The sequence below is a fragment of the Artemia sp. Qi Xiang Cuo genome, chromosome 6 (genome assembly GCF_049724085.1).
Source record: "Artemia sp. Qi Xiang Cuo chromosome 6, ASM4972408v1, whole genome shotgun sequence".
Taxonomy (NCBI): Eukaryota; Metazoa; Arthropoda; class Branchiopoda; order Anostraca; family Artemiidae; genus Artemia; species Artemia sp. Qi Xiang Cuo.
The window spans coordinates 53,972,478-53,990,765 of NC_142799.1; the positions used below are offsets into that span (position 1 = coordinate 53,972,478).

Consider the following 18,288-nt stretch of genomic DNA (forward strand, 5'->3'; position numbering starts at 1 on the left):
GTGAAAGCCCAGTCACTTGGCTTTGAACACATTTATTCCAAAAATTCGGGGCAGTTACTTGATAAACAGTATGCGCATAAGCAAACAAAGTTGATTTTAGACGGTTCATAGATTATGACGGGGGCCCCCGGGTGGAAATCAAGCTGCTCGTTGGATAATAAACGAAACGAAAAAGTAGTCACTTGTATTTTGGAATGGGAAGATTTTGCGGGGAGAGAAATCAAAAGGAAGTGACACAAGCTGGCGGTAAGTTTGAGGGGCAAATTAGACCAAGTAGATAGGCAGGAATTAATTCTGGGGAGGTGGGGCAGCGTTTTAAATCGTACTACAGACTGAAACAAAGGATGCTATTTCGATCGGAATTTGAGAGTTCTAGTGCCTTTTTTTAAAGTCAGAAGTGATTGGAGAGCAGCCAGTCCCTGTCCTAGAGCCTTTGTTTGATATACGGTCCTTTTGTAACCCCTTGGGACATCTGATCAACATTTCAAAGTACCCATTTTATTCAGAATAATTGAAAATATCAATAAATTTGCATCCAAGGATGACATAGCCCCCAGAGCCCCTGGGATAAGGGCCGTAAAGTATGTGAGCTGTCAAATTTTACAGATACATTTTATAATGGCAAAAAGAGGGATATGCTTGATCTTCGAGGTCCACTGGCGTAAAACCTTTAGGGATTATTTTTTTGGTCAAAAAGATTATCAGCATTTTGCTGTAGGAAGCGGTAGGGGTTAGGGGTCTAGAAATGCGCCAAATTTGTTCCGATCAATTTGAAACGAACAGCCGTAAGTCCTTGTACCAAAAAGACTAATGTACAAAAACATTATTTAAAGGATCGATCCCATTGAAATTGACCCAAGTATCCACCTAAAATGCAATTTAACTAGTTTTGGATCGCAAGAATGATATTCCCAAGCAAATATTGGAACTGTTACACCTATCACTTCTTCAGAAGTGGATTATATAGCCTTAGTTATATGAAAAAATCAAGGCTATCTAAAATTTGCCATGTCTATCTTTCCCTTTTTAGCCGTTCTGCTTGTAGAGACATGCATATTTCTTTGTTTTTCTGTTTCATATGTACCGTATTTTCATTTATAGGATTGTGTTGTCTTAAGGTAGACAATAGACTCACACCGCGAAGACCAAAAAAGGAGAGTTCACTCCTTCAAGATGTGGCTTAAATGGAACTTTAGACTCCAGAAAAGTTCATTCTAAGGTGCACTTTTGCTCACTTTTTAGTATTTTTTGAAGGGGGGGGTGATCCTTTAGATCGAGCTTTTTTTTTATTGCTTGTACAGTCCCCAGAGCTGGAGCCACCCGCTCAGTCAAAGTATATTTGTTGTCAATACTATAAGCATAACTGTGAAATGAGCAATCACACAAATGTGTTCCCCCCTGTTCCATCTAGCATAAGCTTTAGGTGTACCTCGTGGGCACGAACTCCTGAACTCTCTTTTAAAAAATATATAAAATAAAATAAAAAAGGCAATAGCCTACCGGCAGCACACCATTAGTTGCAGAGCGCAGAGCCTTAATGGACTACCTTTAGTCACACAGTGCAGCAAGGTAAGAAGAGACTGAAGCAGCCTATCACATAAAAAAAACCTTGTTGGTTTTGTGAAGTCTGGATAACAGCAGTACAAATTAATCACTAATAGTGAGTTTGTCACTGTTTTTTAAAATCTATTGTATTTGATTAATTTTATTCTCGTTCTTAAGTTATTATTTACAAACATTTGCGGAAACCACAGTTTACAAGAGAAAAAAAATCTAATGTTATATTGATGCTTAGGTGGTGTTTCAGTGTTCTCTGTTTTTCTAAATATTTTGTAAATAAATCTTTTTTGCATTGTTTAGAATCGACAGTGAATTATTTAGTCTTTTCTTTGATGTTTAATAGACCAAGGAGAAACATGTGAGTATGAACATGGGCTGAGAATGCAGGTTTAAACTTTAGATAACGTTTTTTTCCGGGGGGATTCATCGGCACCTATATCGGCTATCGGCCTTTGCTATTGTTTTACATAGATATCGGTATCGGATCCCGGAAATCCATATCGGTCGGACCCTAGCCTTAGTATGACATCTTTCCTCTAGCAGACATTGTTATAAAGCATGTACGAGAGAATAAAAAAATAAAAACCTTAAAATAACGTAGAAAAAAATAAAAACCTTAAAATAACGTAGAAAAAAATTATGGAAGTTCAAAAAGAGAAGGTTTTCCTGAAAAAAGAAGAAGAAAATAACGGGACAAGATATTGCAATGAATTAGACCGTGATTAATCATCAATTTTATAACCGGTATTTTTTTTTTTTTTTGCTTCTTGAAATTAGCCACCAGTTTTTTTTTTCTTTTTTTTTCTTTCTTTTCAGTCTTATGCGTTTACGTTTTTTCATCTTATTTCTTTTAAAGCGTTACTCTGAAAAGAGGAGGGAAGTCTAGGAAAACGTCAATTATTAGCCTTCCATTAAAAAAAAGTATATATGCGCAGCAATTCTATTAGAAGAGTTATAGGAGATTGCGAGGGTACTGTTGTACTAAAGGGACTCTTTTTATGTCTCAAACTCGAGACGCGTTGAAAAACCCGTTTTTACGGGATGATACAAGACTCCGCTGTAGAGAAATACATTGTATTTTGTTTCCTATTTATTCATATTTTTTCATTTGTTGTTTTTTTTTCTCTTCATGTGTTTAGTATGTTTTTATTTTGATGCAAGTTAAGGTTTTTAAAAAGAACATTTTTTGTTTCATTTTTTTCATTTCTTTTATTTTCCCGTTGAGAAAGGCTCCAGGATGTGGGGCCGAAATATTCGGAGTATTTTTGTTTAATTAAGTGTTTATTTTATTGTATTCACTGTTTTATAAAAATTAAAACCCGTTTTTCTTGCTTAATTTTTCGTAAATGGAAAAGCAGTGTGGTCTAAGAAATTAATTATTTAACTCAAGACCGCATCCAGGGGGGGGGGGTCACCCGGTTTGAACCCCCCCCCCCCAATTTATTGACCGAGTCGAAAATTAGTCTAAAAAAGACCTGTAAAGATGAAAATACCTGTAAAGACGGGAAAAAATCGGGTAAAAACCCCCCGAACAAAAATCCTGGATCCGCTCTTGACCAAACTAGCACTATATAAAAGAGTCCGTTTAGTAAAACAGTACCATTGTGAGAAACTCAAGCATCGTCTGACCCGGATAAACAGATATTACAATTACTTTACTTCAATCGTATATTACGTTGGTACTTGTTCATTATTCAGAACACACCCAAGAATTCTGATCTGCAAGATCTGACAAAAACCGGTTTAATCATCTGTATTCGGAGACAATTAGCTTAGGCTCAGTGGAAAAACTACGCTGTAGGTATATTTGGTATTTAGGTTAGGTTCGGTATTTAATATAATGCATTCTGGGCGGCCTGCTTTCCATAATTCTCTGCTGCAGTCCCCATAATTTTGTTAATAAAGTATTATATTATCATCATATTTTGGTATATTTCATTAGGATTAACCTAACTTCACTTCTTGGGTATTTTCTGAATAATGGACAAGCGCCCTTACGTATTCTTTTACAGAAGTATCCACTTCCAACTTCAAAAATTTAAAGTCTTGAAATCTAAAAAATAATAAAATGTATTAAATTCAATAGAAATTAACGTTCAAAATTTTCAGACAGAAAGATTATTAGACGCCAGCAAATATGAAAACGAGATGCACAGAAGTAATATGTCAAAGCATCGCTGCTGTAGTAACATGCATTAAATTCACTTTTTATTTCTGTTTTATCATACTGCCTAGATTCCATCATTGCTATTAAAATAATTTATTTCATTAGATCTCAGCCTACTGTCTCCTACAGCGAGTCAAACACTCGGTCAGTTGGTATACACAACACCACAGGAATGTACGAAAGACCGGGGGCGCGAAAGTGGAGAAGTGAGGCCATAAATTTGGAAACACAAGATACTGAGCCAGAGCTACGACTGGAGGGCTGGAGTTATATATACACCTATGTAAAAGAGTTCGTAGCCCCTTTGCCTCCTTTGGAACAAATCAAACATCAGATATTTCCCATTTTATTACTCGTGTCTAACTTATTGGCTGTGCTCCTTAAACAAATGCTAAAAGATTGAGCCTTAGATAAGCCATATTGTGCTGCAATAAATATTTCTGTTTTAAGATTTCTGAATTTTGGCAGATGATTAATTTAACAAGGTAAATTTTTAATCTAAACTGGTTTGAAATAACAGAAAGAAGAAGTTTATTTCCGTAGGCACAAATCCTATTTTCTTAATTTAATGAGAGACCAAACAAAAGATTTTTAATGTTTTAATAGGAGTTTTTTCAGGGATTTAATTTAGAAAGAAAGTAAAGTTCGGTAAAAATCAATGTGTTCATTTGAATGATGCAAATTCAAGGGGTTCGAGTATACACGAACTAAGGCCGTGTCCAAGGGGAGGGGGAAAAAGAACCCAATTCTTGTCTGACTCGCAGAAACGTAGCGGAAATGCATATAAACGAATTTTTGATGCCCCTCCCATTGAAAAAATCCTCGATATTCCATTGACACAACCAAGCATGGTGGTCTTGATATTGAAACACGTTTGCCCCAATCATTACAGGTCTCCTTACCTCCAATGATATAAACACAGCTATGTAAATACGACCATAAAAATGATAGATATTTAACAGAAGATATGCTGCCTTCAAAATAAATGTAATTATTTAAATTGACCGTGATTCCAACAAAAACTGCTTTTATAATAAGATATCACGGATTGATTTCACCTTTTTCCTTTGAAAGTAGGCAATTCCCCTTTTGTGGGTATTTGCGTTCGCTTTAAGTTCACCTTCGTTGTTCATTTTACATACGCTTCTCTGATTATCAAAATTATATTTAAAAAAAAAATGAAGTTTCACGTTTACACAAGAATTAGGGAGATCAGCTTCCAATAAGATACGTCAGCGGAAATTCGCCTAATAATTTTGCTTGACCATTTAGCTTGGAAAAATAAACTAGATTCGAGCCTAGAGGCTGTTTAGAGCCTAGTTTAGAGCCTGTGGTATTCTTCAGAGCTGTGAGGGACCAAACGATTGACGGATTAGGTACACAGGGCTGCCACAAAGTCCCTAAAGCTCCTAAAAGTCCCTAAAATCAAGTGAAGGTCCCTATTCGGCCCTTAAACTGATAAAGGTTCCTAAATTCCCTTTTCTTGCTTTGGTTAAAGCTCCGTATCCTTCCTGTTTGGAACCTCTTCCCCCTTCCCTATATTTTTCTTTTTTCATTCACTCCTCGGCTCAATTTTTATTGATTAAGCAAAATATTTGATTGAGTCTGACTATTCTGGGAAATCCGCAGACGGAATAGCAGATGTATTTGGAGAAATGTTCAGAGATACAGTGGTCAAAAACTTCTCCTTTGGGCAAACTATGTTCACTTATTTTTTAACCAAAGAAACTCTTGGACCCCATTTCCAGATGATGACCCTTGATGAAGTCTGTATTAGTTACTATGTTGTCGAGTTGGACGAAACCACAAACTCAGAAAGCAAGAACGAGCTTCAAATGATGACCCGATTCTCGCCCGAAAAGATTAAACGAGTGGTAGAAAGACATCTGAAAACTGCATTTATTGGACACACCACAGCTGAAGGCTTGAAGTCAGAAATAGTCAGAACGATCGATGAGAGTGGTTTATCTACATCTAAACTACTAGCGTTAAGTTGTGACGGTCCGAACGTGAACAAAAAACTTTTCCGACTGATTGACAGTGAAAAACGTGAATTGACAGGCAGCGAAGGTCTCCTGGATATTGGTACCTGCAAGATCCATTTGGTACACAACGCTTTTCGGAAGGGTTTGCAGGAAATCGGCGAGAATTGTTCCGATCTGATCATCAAAGTGTACTACTTTTTTAGTGGCTGGCCGGCTAGACAAGAAGACTACGGGACTGCTCCGGACTGCGAACAAACCAGAACTTGCGAAGGCCATAGCCCAGGCGTGCAACCTTGAGAAGCATTCATTTCCCCTCCCCGAAGGCACTCGATATACCTGGAGATTCTTGACCATTATGCAACTTACGTGACAGGAAAGTACCCTTCTGCCACTATCGTTTTCGACGGCTACGATGGTGGGGCTTCCATAAAAGATATGGCTCACTCGCAGAGGAGTCGTACAGTTGGCCTTGAAATCTTCTTCAAAGTATATATACAGCTCAAGGTGAAGAAAGAAGAGTTCTTATCTTGCAAGAAAAACAAAGCCAGGTTTATCAGCGCTTTGGCTGATCATCTCGGTGCAAAGGGTGTCTCTGTCTCCCCGGCATCAGGTGACGCAGATGTCCCGATTGTGGAAGCTGCTGTTGCCTCTTCACGGTATCACAACACTGCTGTAGTTGGGGACGATACCGATCTATTGCTTCTCTTATGCTACCACTGTGACTTGTCAAGCAAGAAACTATTCTTAGCACCTGAGCCAAAGTCAAATAAAGCTCCCTGAATATAGGACATACACACCCTGAAAGAGAAGCTAGGACAAGATACTTGTCATCTGATCCTTTTTGCTCACGCCCTGTTAGGCTGTGACTCTACTTCGCGAATCCACGGTGTGGGAAAAGGTCTTGCACTGAAGAGGCTGATAGAAGACAATGATTTCCGAACATCAGCTGCAGTGTTCATGCAGAAGTCCGCTTCGAAGGAGGAAATCAAGACCGCTGGTGAAGACGCCCTGCTGATCATATACGGTTCGTCCAAAGGAGGGAACTTGAACAAACTCCGCAGAGAAGTTTTTGAAAAGAAAGTGACAACGGCAAACTCTTTTGTTCACCCAGAACATCTGCCACAAACTTCTGATTCTGCCAAGTTTAATAGCTATAGAGTTTTTTTTTTTTTTTATCAAGTTCAGGTATGGACCGGGGAGCCAGATCCGGAACTGAAAGCCAAGGAATGGGGATGGAAGAATAAAGATGACTTCTTGTACCCATTAACAACTGACCTCCCACCAGCCCCGCGTATGCTCCTAAAGATCCTGAAGCGCTCCTGTCGTGTACAGTGTAGTTCAGTGAGGTGTAGCTGCTTTAAAAACGGCTTAGTTTGTACTTCAGCATGCAGAACCTGCAAGGGAACAATGTGTTCCAACTCCCAAAAATCGACAGCAACAATGATGTAGAGAACCTAGAACCCTAGTCGTTAATCCATTCCAAATGAAGAAGTTGTGAAACTAGTCGGAATCTGATTCTCTATTTTGTATTTTTTATAAGATTGATTCTATTTAACAGACTGTGAAGATTAGACACTATGGGTTGACCCTAAATAGTATACGAAGAGTGTTTTAAGTGTGATTTACGATACTGACCACTGAAAACCAGTTAGGTTTGTAATTCACCTTCCCTAATTATTTTCTAAAAAAATGTAGATCATTCATTAATGATTACGATTTTTTTTTCTGGTTCAGTGAACAACCTATTTGATTCTATTTTCGGTCTCAGCTCGTGATTGTACGTCAGTACCACACTTTCATTCAAGAAAATCGGGCTACAACGAAAATTGTATTTCTGAGGCAAAAAAAAGTCGAAAAAATACAGTTACTTTTTGTATGGTGCTTCTTACGCTAAATCCGACTTCGTTTTCGGTCTCGCCATGTTATTTTGGGTTAGAATCATACTTCAGTACAAGAAAAACCGATGTCCACGAAAATTGCGTTTTTTATTCGAATAACGGAAAAAAATAGTATTAAAAGCCAAAAAACGGGTATTACGTCGACTCAGAATATGCGAAAATGGATATGTTGTTCAGTTTTGTTTTTTTTCTCTACAAGATGGTGTAAGAATCATTTCTGTTGCAATTTGTTTCGGGTCGACCTCTTTTTGGAGCTCATTTTCCTGTACTACTTTCTCAATGAGAAAGTCAGTCCAATTCTAATTTCAACTTCCCCTTCTCGAAAGAATAAGATCTTAGGTCAACTTAGTTGCTACAAACCCGTCAACTTGTAAGTCTGTATTAAAAGAACCAGTGAAAACTAATTTCTTTCTATTTACGGAAAACAGTCCAGACTGCTGAAACTATCGGGACACGCCCTTCAATACCAAGTCGCCATCGTCGGCTACATCCCTTTACAGACACTTTTCTGCTTCACATGGACCTTTTCTTTTACCTTATCTTGAGAAGCTCTGTAATGAGCTTATGATGATATATCCTGACTACCGAGCTACAACATTTGAAATCTAGCGGCTATTGCTTCGTTAAGTATTTATGCAGTATTGACTACAGGGTTAAAACTATAAGCAGTTCTGTTTCTCAGAAACTACTCTCATTGCAGACCAAATTGTGTCATAAACTGAGATCAATAGATGAGATTGATTATCCCAATAGTGTTTTCAAAACTATGAATGCATTATGACGACCAATTTTTTTAACAGCGCATCGGCATTGCCAACGCTTAGAGATAAGTTGTACCACTTTTCTGACCAGATTGTAACATAAAAGATTTTTGCTACACAATTATCGGGTTCTACGTCAGTTTCCATTTAATTGACACAGATACTAGTAATAAACTGAAAAACAAGCAACTTTTTATTTTTGCTCACATCTTCACCCTCTCTAAGAAACGAATTTTAAGCGATATTTCCTCATGTCATGGCTAGTTTGAAGTTCGTAGATGTACTAAAAATTATTGACTGTATTAATAAAATGTCCGAATGTACCGTATTGTACCGGGATATCTAAATCACACCGAAAACGGCACAACTGTACCGCGTTGGCAATACTGCACTGCATCATCTTTTGATTGTGTTTTCCACTCTCACTGTTAGTAAAAAATCTTCAGAATATTCATTTAGCGAGAATGCCACCACGATCAGCCAGAAGAAGGCAGATTCAACAGGCAATACACGCGGCTTTAGAACGCCATGCAAAAGGTGGACATCCACGATGGTTCATAAAAAAATGAGACGCATCCAAATATATAAAAAAAAAAACATTTTACAGTGTTATTTCATTTCTATTTGATGCAAGAACTGGCTTGGCTTATTTTTCGGCTCCTCCATTTCAGATTGAACTTTACAGCGTAATGGTTACACGCAAATACTCATAAAAAACGGGATTGTCACAAAAATCCATACCATTTGCCACCAAGTTTTGGAACTTTACTTAGCTCTCACCTGGTGCCCTTCTCTCTCGAACCAAAGTCCTAAATACGCCACTGTTTTGGCATGTGTAATTTCTATTGATAACACTAGACTTCATGTATTCTTATTAAAAGATCAATTCAAAATGACTCCCCTCTTGATTTTGATGGAAGTTTTTCTAGCTAATTGTGGATCTTGACTAATACCATAACTAGAAACGTATATACGGATACCTTAAGGTCAACCCACTATCCTCAGAACTGCTACAATTCTACCATCCTTCACAAAAACGATAGGAGTCTGCTACGATTAACCCTCCTTTTTGACCAAAAAAGGAAAAATATATGGAATATAAATGAAAATAAACAGAGCCGCGGAATTATGGGGCAAGGATAGCCCCCCCCCCTTAACATATGCCTTTTAAGGAGTCCCAACCAGTAAAGAACTGAGGACACCTGAGACCATTTTAGTACCTGAATGTGAAATCACCAACGCTGCAGCACCGCTTCGGGACGAGTGGAGAGGCGTTGTCGACGCCCTATGCGCCGCCAATGGGTCCGGAGAAACTAAGGTCTAAGGTAAAGCCAACCAGAAGCCTTTGGTGAAAACTTTTCATCCCTATCCTCCGCCTTTTCTATCCATATGTAAATCAAATACAAATATTCGACAAAATTTCAGCATATCCAATTATGTCAAATCTAGTGCTAAACCTTGCAGTCCTTTCAAGTTAATCTCGGTTCCCATCATGAAACACCGCCGCTGCCACTACTACATTCTTCCACGCTCCATAAAAATAATATGATTCTGCAGTGATTACCCGTCAAATTGACACAAAAAAGAGAGTTATATGAAATATAGAAGACAATCTAGGAAAACCCCAACATTCTGGGGTAAAGGTAGCCCCACCCATGTCTCTAAGTAAGTCTTAACCACTGAATTCTTTGGTAACATTTTTTTTCCTTTTCTCTGTATTTTTTTTTATCCATATGTAAATCATTTGCAAGTATTTGACAAAATTCAGCATTTTAATGATGTCAAACCTAGTCCTAAACCTTCTAGCCTTTTTAAGTTTATCTTGGACCCCATCGTAAAGCACAACCCTATCAATACAACCTCATGATGGGATCACCTTCCCATAATAATTTAGTTTTAATTAACTGATCCTAATCACCATATAAGAGAAAAGGTATTAATTAAAACAGTGTAACAATTATTAAAAAGGGTTGTTTATCTTGACAAGGAACTAGTTAGTATTCATAATTTCACACACTTCTAGAACATTGTGTTAGGTGATAATATCAATAATATCATATTCAAGCATCATATTTCACAAAAAGCAAAATACTAGTTTCAGCAGATAAACTCCCACATCAAAAGGAATGGCTACTTTTTCTTGTTCAATCGAACATAGTAGTAATCGCTGTGGATTCATATGAATTATTCAACTAGTAATATTTACATTGAACCATTTTATCATTGAATCTGAATGAGATTGAAAGGCGTACTACAAGGAGGGAAAATTTTTGCGACTAAGCCATATGCCGTTAGCAGGAAAGTGCAAAAATCAGTGGAAAATGAATCAATCCTAAGGAACAAAGGCGGTGCCGCCTATCCTCTCTTTTCACTACCGACGACTCGATTCGTTTGCAAAATTCTGCAAGGCTTTATCAAAGTGCAATTATCGACCATGCAGTTTTCTCCTTAAGGGCTCGGCACACGTAGCTGATTTCGGAAACTGATTTCAGCATCAGTGGACAAACGATAGTGGTAAGAAAAATTTGTTGAAAGAAAAAAATATTGTGCGAGATTTTCAAAACAAAGAATCATGGACACAAATAGACAACTGGAGTTTATTAATAGTTGCATGATTGATCTCAGCTTAGTTCTCAGCTCAGTAGCGGGGTCTTTCACCACAGACATCTCTGGCTGACTATTTATTTGAATCCCTATTTTTTGTGATGATCATGATGAAAATCGGCGCCGAAAATTAAAATAGTTTTTATTCTCAAAACGACGCCGATTTCTATTAAAATCGGCACTGATTTGGAAGTCAGTTCCCGAAATCAGCTACGTGTGCCCAGCCCTTTAGATTAAAATCAAACTTTTGGCTAAAAATCAAAACTTGGCTAAAAAAAAATCAAACTTTTGGCTAACCAGAACGCAAATATCAGCTTTTACGCCAACAAATATTGAGGGCACGGACACGTAAATAGAGGGGGTTGGGTCGCCTCCCTCAGATATCTCCATAATTTCCAAGATTTGTTTTGGCAACTCAATTTTATTTTCGCGCTGTCCCATCCACAGATATAAATCCCTCTGTAAATGTCTGAGGGTGGGGGGGGTTCAAATTATCTGATACGTAACTACTACGTCCATAGGAACGGGCGATTTCAGGGGAGGAAGAGGCATGATATCTAGCCAGAATTTATTTTTAAGGGACATTCAAAAATACGCGGATTTCTTTTATTATTCAGTTTTCTATTACAACTATTTTTAGTACTGGGGCATTATGCGGGCACCATGAAGAAGACAGTATAAAGGAAACCAGTCACGAAACCCGTCCAACAGACTATTTGCAAGAGATCGCTATAGATAAATGACTGCAAAGCCGTGGTTTCTCAATGAGTTACAATATTTAAACCTTTGTTTTTTGGGGTTTAGGGGGGGGAAGGAACCTAGGTTAGGTTACGTATTTAGTATATGCTATGATTTATCCCCCAGCCCCCACCCATAATGTGCAAATATATAGCCCGAATTTGATTCTAAACTATAATACATTCATCCTATTTTATTTTATTTCATTAGCATTAACCAAACTTGACTTCTTCGCGGTGCCCGCATACTGCACCAGTACCCTGTTTTTTTCTAAAACAAATTTTCAACATAACATCTATCAGGATCGATGAACTTCTACGGGCAGTGCTTCCATCCTTTTAGGCCATTTTTCAAAAATCTGGAGATCCATTTAAGAGCCATGTCTTTGCTGCATGTTTGCCTTCATCGGTACCATTAAAATGGACACCTTTCAACTGTTCTTTCAGTTTGGTGATTACAAAAAAAAACTGTCAGATATGGCTAGATTCGGGCTATAAGATGGACGTCAGAGCAATTTCCACCGAGATTCATTTGTAAAACGCGAAGAATGTGCTCCCAGATTAAAGTTCTGTATGTTTTTCTGTGTTTCTTTTAAATAAATTGATTGATTGATTGAAGATTATACTTTAGCCTTCACTGACCAAGGGTAAAGCATACTTGGCGGAAGTTTCTTAATGCAGTCCCTCCCAAAAATAATTCCAGCCAGGTCTTGGGAGCTCAAACACATTGAAGTTGCAGGTCGATGAAGAACAACTATATTTGCGTTTGACATTTATCAGAGGAATTTCTATTATTATACAATTTCCATAATCCCTTATCGTTTAAATTTTAGTACCTGCCCTTCATCACGAAATCAGAGATTGATTAAAATATTCAGGCAGACTATCATATGACAATCAATCTATAATTTTGATATGAATTGGTATCAATTGACACGTTAACTCTTCAAAGAAGTCTGGTCGATCATTCAAAATGACATTTATATAAAAGCAACAAGGAAATCTAGGGTAATCGCAAATATATGTACAAATACCGACAGATGTAGAACTAATACTGATTGATAGAATGGAATTAAAGGGTTGGATAGTACGAGTGGAACTGCTATAAAGGTTATATAAACACAGCAGTAACATAATTCCAAGGCAAAAAAACCCTTTAATATTATTTTCTGAAAGAGCTATATTTGTGTTAAAAATAAAACGGTCATAGCTTATTCTCTGTAGACCTAAGCCTAACGCGAGAGAATCAGCCACTTCCTTTCCAAGCCATAGTCAACGCAGAAACGTCGACTTAGTAGTCATGTGTATCCAGTGCTACAGTCCCCCCCCCCCCGGCCGTATCATATAGAAAATTTGCTCGTAAAACTAATAGGGGGGGGGGGGGCGCATTCGATATCAAATTAAAAAAAATTCGAATGTCCTTGTTATGGTTCAAAATTAATCAGAGCCCCACATGTTATTTGACCAGAATTTCAAAGCCATTTTGACCAGAACGGTCGGAAGGCCAAACAAATGTGCCGCTGTGAGCGATATGATATATGAAACCCCAAAGTCAACACAAAACAGGGGCTTCATAGACCCATTTTAACAAAAAGATGAATTTGTTCCGCCTCGTTGTCAAAGATTTTCAATTTGTAGAAAAAGGATTTTCCATTTTGATGACTGAAGAATCCGACAAAGCATCATTGGGTCGACTTGAAGTTTTATAAATAACAATGGTATTTAAGGGTTTCTGAGCTTGCTGATAACAAATCTAAGGCTGAACATGCAAATTGACCTTGGAATTCGAAACATGTCAAGTACACATTTCCCAAAGGGTGGAAATGTCAAGTCTTGACAAAATTGGTCAACCAGGAATTTTCAATCTAGATATTTGGAGGAACCAAGTAGTATCCTTGTCCCCCGAATCGTCCAAAACCTTCCTATTTCTCTTTGCAAAAATAAACATGCTAGCCCACTAAATATCTGAGCTTGCTGACTTAGCGTAGGAAGCTGATATTGACAAATAAGTTGTCCAGAATCAAGCGTGTGTAGTATTTGCCTATATCTCAGGGGGCATAGATTCCCCCTGACATCTCCCGCCCAACTTTGCACATGTAGATACGTTACCTTTATCGCCCATAATCATTTTAAGAATTATTTGCGACCTTATTGATTAAATAACACCATTAAAATTCACAAAATGACTGCCCCAATTCAAAACACACTGATTACAGATTTTACGAAAGGTGTTTGATTTCTACCAAAATTTATTTGTACGACATTCATGAGGTCTTAAGAAATTATTATCAACATTTGTCTTTGCAGGTCTTCTATCTTTCTAAAGTAATTCATTCTGTTGTATAGACTTGTATTTTGAATTTGGTAAGTTTTCATTTTCGAGATAGTTTAATTATCAAATTGCTTTTTCTTTTTTTTCAGTTACTGCTAAAGTTACCTGAACAATATCTCCAAGGTCCTTGACATAGATTCGTTCCGTCTCGACAATTTCTGATACAACTCTATTCATACGATTTAATTCGTGATTTGATCCTTCCAGGGATAAGCCACTATCACCCGAATCACCTAAAAAGAAGACATGTTGAAGATATTTTAAAACAAAACCGATCTTTCTATTCCAACTATCCATGGATTTCTCGAGATTTCACCAAATTTTCACGATAAAAAAACTAGGTTCTTAGAAATCCTCCGATAATTGACATTCCTAATGCACGACATTAACACAAAATAAAATTGTTAATTTTCGGGGAGATTTCAGAGATCCCAATTTCTTTTTCAGGGAAACCTAGAAAAACTCAGGAATTGTGGAAGCAGTGTCTGGAACGGGAGAAATTCGTAGCTCGTAAAGTTCAAACGTGAAGATAAATAAGGTAAAAGAAAACACTCCTTCGTAAATGCTGACACCTTACATACAAGAAATTAGTCTAAGCAGGCCCCCAGCTGCGGGAGATAGGAGAGGTACCCCCCCCCCCCCAATCGGGTTCATTTTTTTTACATATATTGATACGATCTTGTCTACCGTCAAGTGGGCTAGCCCTGCTCATTCTTGAGTTCAGTTTAAGAGACAAAAAGAATTCCTTAAAATTCTAGTGAGTCACAAGCTAGCCATAGGGCCGTAAAACGATATCCTGATTGGTATCTTACTAAATCCTTTCGAGTCAACACGTTGGAAATGCCAAGAAAACTGACTCTATTGCCATCTACACTATTAGATAAGCCAGTTCCATCACTATCAGATGTGTCAGTTTCAATTATAACCTACTTATCTAACTAAGTTTGCGCAGAAATCTATACTAATTTTTATGAATCAGTTTGTTTAAAGCTATCATGTATATAGTTTTTTTTCACCTGTTATGTTTTTTTTTTCAATAAAAGTCACGACCAATAAGAAAAATTTTTTTTTATCCCCCACCAGGGGATGTACTGTTTGCACCTACACGTTATAAAAACATATTTAAATACCCTCCAAGAATTTTAAAGAAAATTTTCCCTCTTTCTTGAGCCAAAAAATTTCTCTTGCAAATTAGTGCAGTTAAAACAACTCCCCGAAGTTAAAAGCCCCCCAGAAAATTTCTATTTGCGACCTTGCTTGTCAATAGTTCAGTTTTGATACTCCTTTCACGCCTTGGCTAATATTAGTTCTAGAAAAAGAAACAATGGTTAACTCAAGCAGACAGGTAAAATTAATGAGAACGATTCTGGTAATGATACAAACATGACTCGGTATACAATTTACCAACCGTTAAAGAATAGCCCTTTTTTCTTTCTTTATGTGTGATACTTGATACAAGAAAACAGTAATAGTAATGAGAATTTTCAAAATTACTTCTGAATGACTCAGTTGATTTTTTTCTTTCTTTAGCTGAATACAAAAAAATGAAAACGTGCATTATTTTATCTCGTTATTCTTAAAGAATTATTTCTAAAATAAGATTTATAAATGTTAAACTATTCCAAAACACCTTAAAATCTGTTTATCGAAGTCCTTGTATTAAGCTCTCAGGGTTAAAAGTATTTTTAACAAAGATTAGTTTCAAAAGGTCAAGGGGATAGAAAAAAAGAAAGAAATTATCATTTAATTTTAGTTGAAGACAAAATATGCAAATATGCTCTATTTTGTGTTGTTATTTTGAAAGAATTTTGTCCTTAAAAAGATTTATAAATGTTAGTTTAGTCCGACATGCCTTAAAAGATAGTTTATCGACGTTCTAGTGTTTAGCACTTAAGGTTGCAAAGTTGTTTTAACATTGATAGGGAAGTTCAAGGGGACAAAAGAAAAAATAATCAAATTACCAAAGAACTTGAAGTGCAAAGGTTCGAGTTGTCAGAACGTGACTTCAAGAGAAAAGTAAATAAAAACAAATCACTTTTCAAATTAAATCATTGTATAACATTTGGTGAAGCTCCGGTTACAGACTTTTTTGGGAGGAGGAGGATTGTTTTTCTAGGCAGTGGCGGATCCCTGGATTTTTTTTTTTTTTGGGGGGGGCGCCAAAATAGGTTGATCCGATAAACTTGCGTTAGGAGCAAGTTTAATTAACGCAAGATAATGGTAATAAGCTTACCTAAGCTATGGATGTCAGGTATTGTGTTATCTTGGAACGATAATTTCGACAGGACCTGTGCCTGTCATCATCAGGTTCAAATTCAAAACTCTTGCCAGAATATAAAATCACTAAATAAAATAAAACTAAAATCACTGAACAACACTAATAATAAGTCGAACCTGGAATTATTGTTGTAATATGGCTCGGATTTTGGTAGAGGCATTGATGGCCGCTATCCTAGTGGATCTCAAAAAGGTTGGGTCTTTAGAAGTATGGTGGAGTTTTTTGCGAGTTCTTAGCCTATGTGTAATGGGTTCCCAAATTTTACTGATGCTGAACTCTCCATTGTCTTTATTAATGGCTGGTTTGTTTTTAGCAATTTCCAGAGCTTCTCTGATTTTCTGCTTTAAGAGTTGTGGAACAATAGCAATAAGTTGAGCCTGGTCAAAGTTAACGGAGTGAGAAGGGTTTTCAAAAATATGATGGGCCAGTGCAGAAAAAGTATCTTCCTCCTTAAGTTTTGTCTTTTTAAGGCAGGCATCAATGGAATCAGCATTTTCTTTTAATCCGTGATGTAGAGATCTCATGATACGACCTATATAGGTATCACCACAACTGCAAGGAATCTCATATACTCCTGGTGGATCTGAAGTGATCTTATCTTTACCTTTGTTTAAGAAGGAGGAGACGGTCATTCCAGAAGGAAAAAACACCTTAAAGCCTAGCTTAGTGAGTTTGGAGCTTAAAATGTCAGTAATCCCCTTAATATAAGGTAATGACAAAAAGGGTTTATCTTCTTCAGTCTTAGGGGAGCTCTTGGTGTTTGTGCTAATCTTTCTCCTGGAGATAACCTTATCAATGACGTGTTGGGGGTAGCCATTGCCTATAAGAACATCTTTTATATGATCAAGTTCAGCCTTCATCTCCAAATCAGAGGAACACACTACAAACGCTCTATCAACCAGCGAATAGACTACAGAATTTTTAATTATTGGGTGGTTATAAGAGTCATATCTCAGATATCTATCACTATGAGTTGGCTTTCTATATACACTCAAGTCAAACCTAGTTTCCCGTTTGGTAATCAGAACATCTAAGAAGGGTAAACTGTGGTTATTTTCAAGTTCAATGGTGAACTTGATATCTGGATCCTGCTGGCTAAAAGTATTGAGAAAGGATCTTAGTTTGTCTTCTGTCCCATTCCAAATTATTAAGCAATCATCTACATATCTCATGTAGAGTTGGAGATCCTTGAAGTCCTGCTTGAAGATATTATTTTCAATATATTGTAGAAACACCTCACTAAGTACTGGTGCCTAGACTGATCCCATTGGTATGCCCCACTTCTGTTTGTAGGTTTGATGCCTGAAAGTGAAGTAAGCATTGTTCAGACATAAATACGTGATAATAATGATGTTTGTGGTGTCTAAGCTGGTCAGTTCTTTCCAGGAATCAACATTTTCCAAAGCTGATTGTAAAGCTGTTATAAGTCGGGGCAAGGGTATGCTAGTAAACAGAGATACAACATCGAAACTGCACATTGTGGTATTCTTCAAGATGTTGATACTTTTTAGCCTTTCAACTGCTTCTTTGGTATTTCTTATTGTGTGTTGGCTGCTAAGAGTTATGGATCTTAAAATACCAGCCAAATACCTTTCCAACTTTTGTGTAGCTGAACCTATTGTTGAAACAGTAGGTCTAAGGGGAATATCTGGTTTGTGAATTTTGGGTGCACCATAAAATCTAGGAATGACCGGTCTGACAGGAATAAGTTTCCAATAAAGTTGATCATTAATCCTATTTGTGAGACTAAGATTATCCAAAGCTTTTTTTACATTATCATAAGCAACCTTTACAGCAATGACATTAACTTTTTCATATATTTTGTTGTTATTCAGGAGGTTTAATGATTTGCTGACGTACTCGGTCTCATTGAGGATTACTATTGTATTACCTTTATCAGCTTTGGTAATTATGATGTTGGTATCTTTCTTGAGATCTGTGAGGACCTTCATTTCATCTCTTGTTA

The 18,288-nt window shown here is 37.1% G+C and overlaps 1 protein-coding gene across 4 annotated transcripts in view; it reads right to left on the minus strand.

The window, feature by feature from the left end:
* Nucleotides 1-18,288, minus strand: part of GEFmeso (Guanine nucleotide exchange factor in mesoderm) — a 255,666-nt gene that overhangs the window by 94,771 nt on the left and 142,607 nt on the right. For all 4 annotated transcript variants that reach the window (XM_089090831.1, XM_089090832.1, XM_089090833.1 and 1 more), the window contains one exon: nucleotides 14,150-14,277. In XM_089090831.1, coding sequence (XP_088946957.1) covers nucleotides 14,150-14,277 — 128 coding nt within the window. The remainder of the gene's footprint in view (nucleotides 1-14,149; nucleotides 14,278-18,288) is intronic.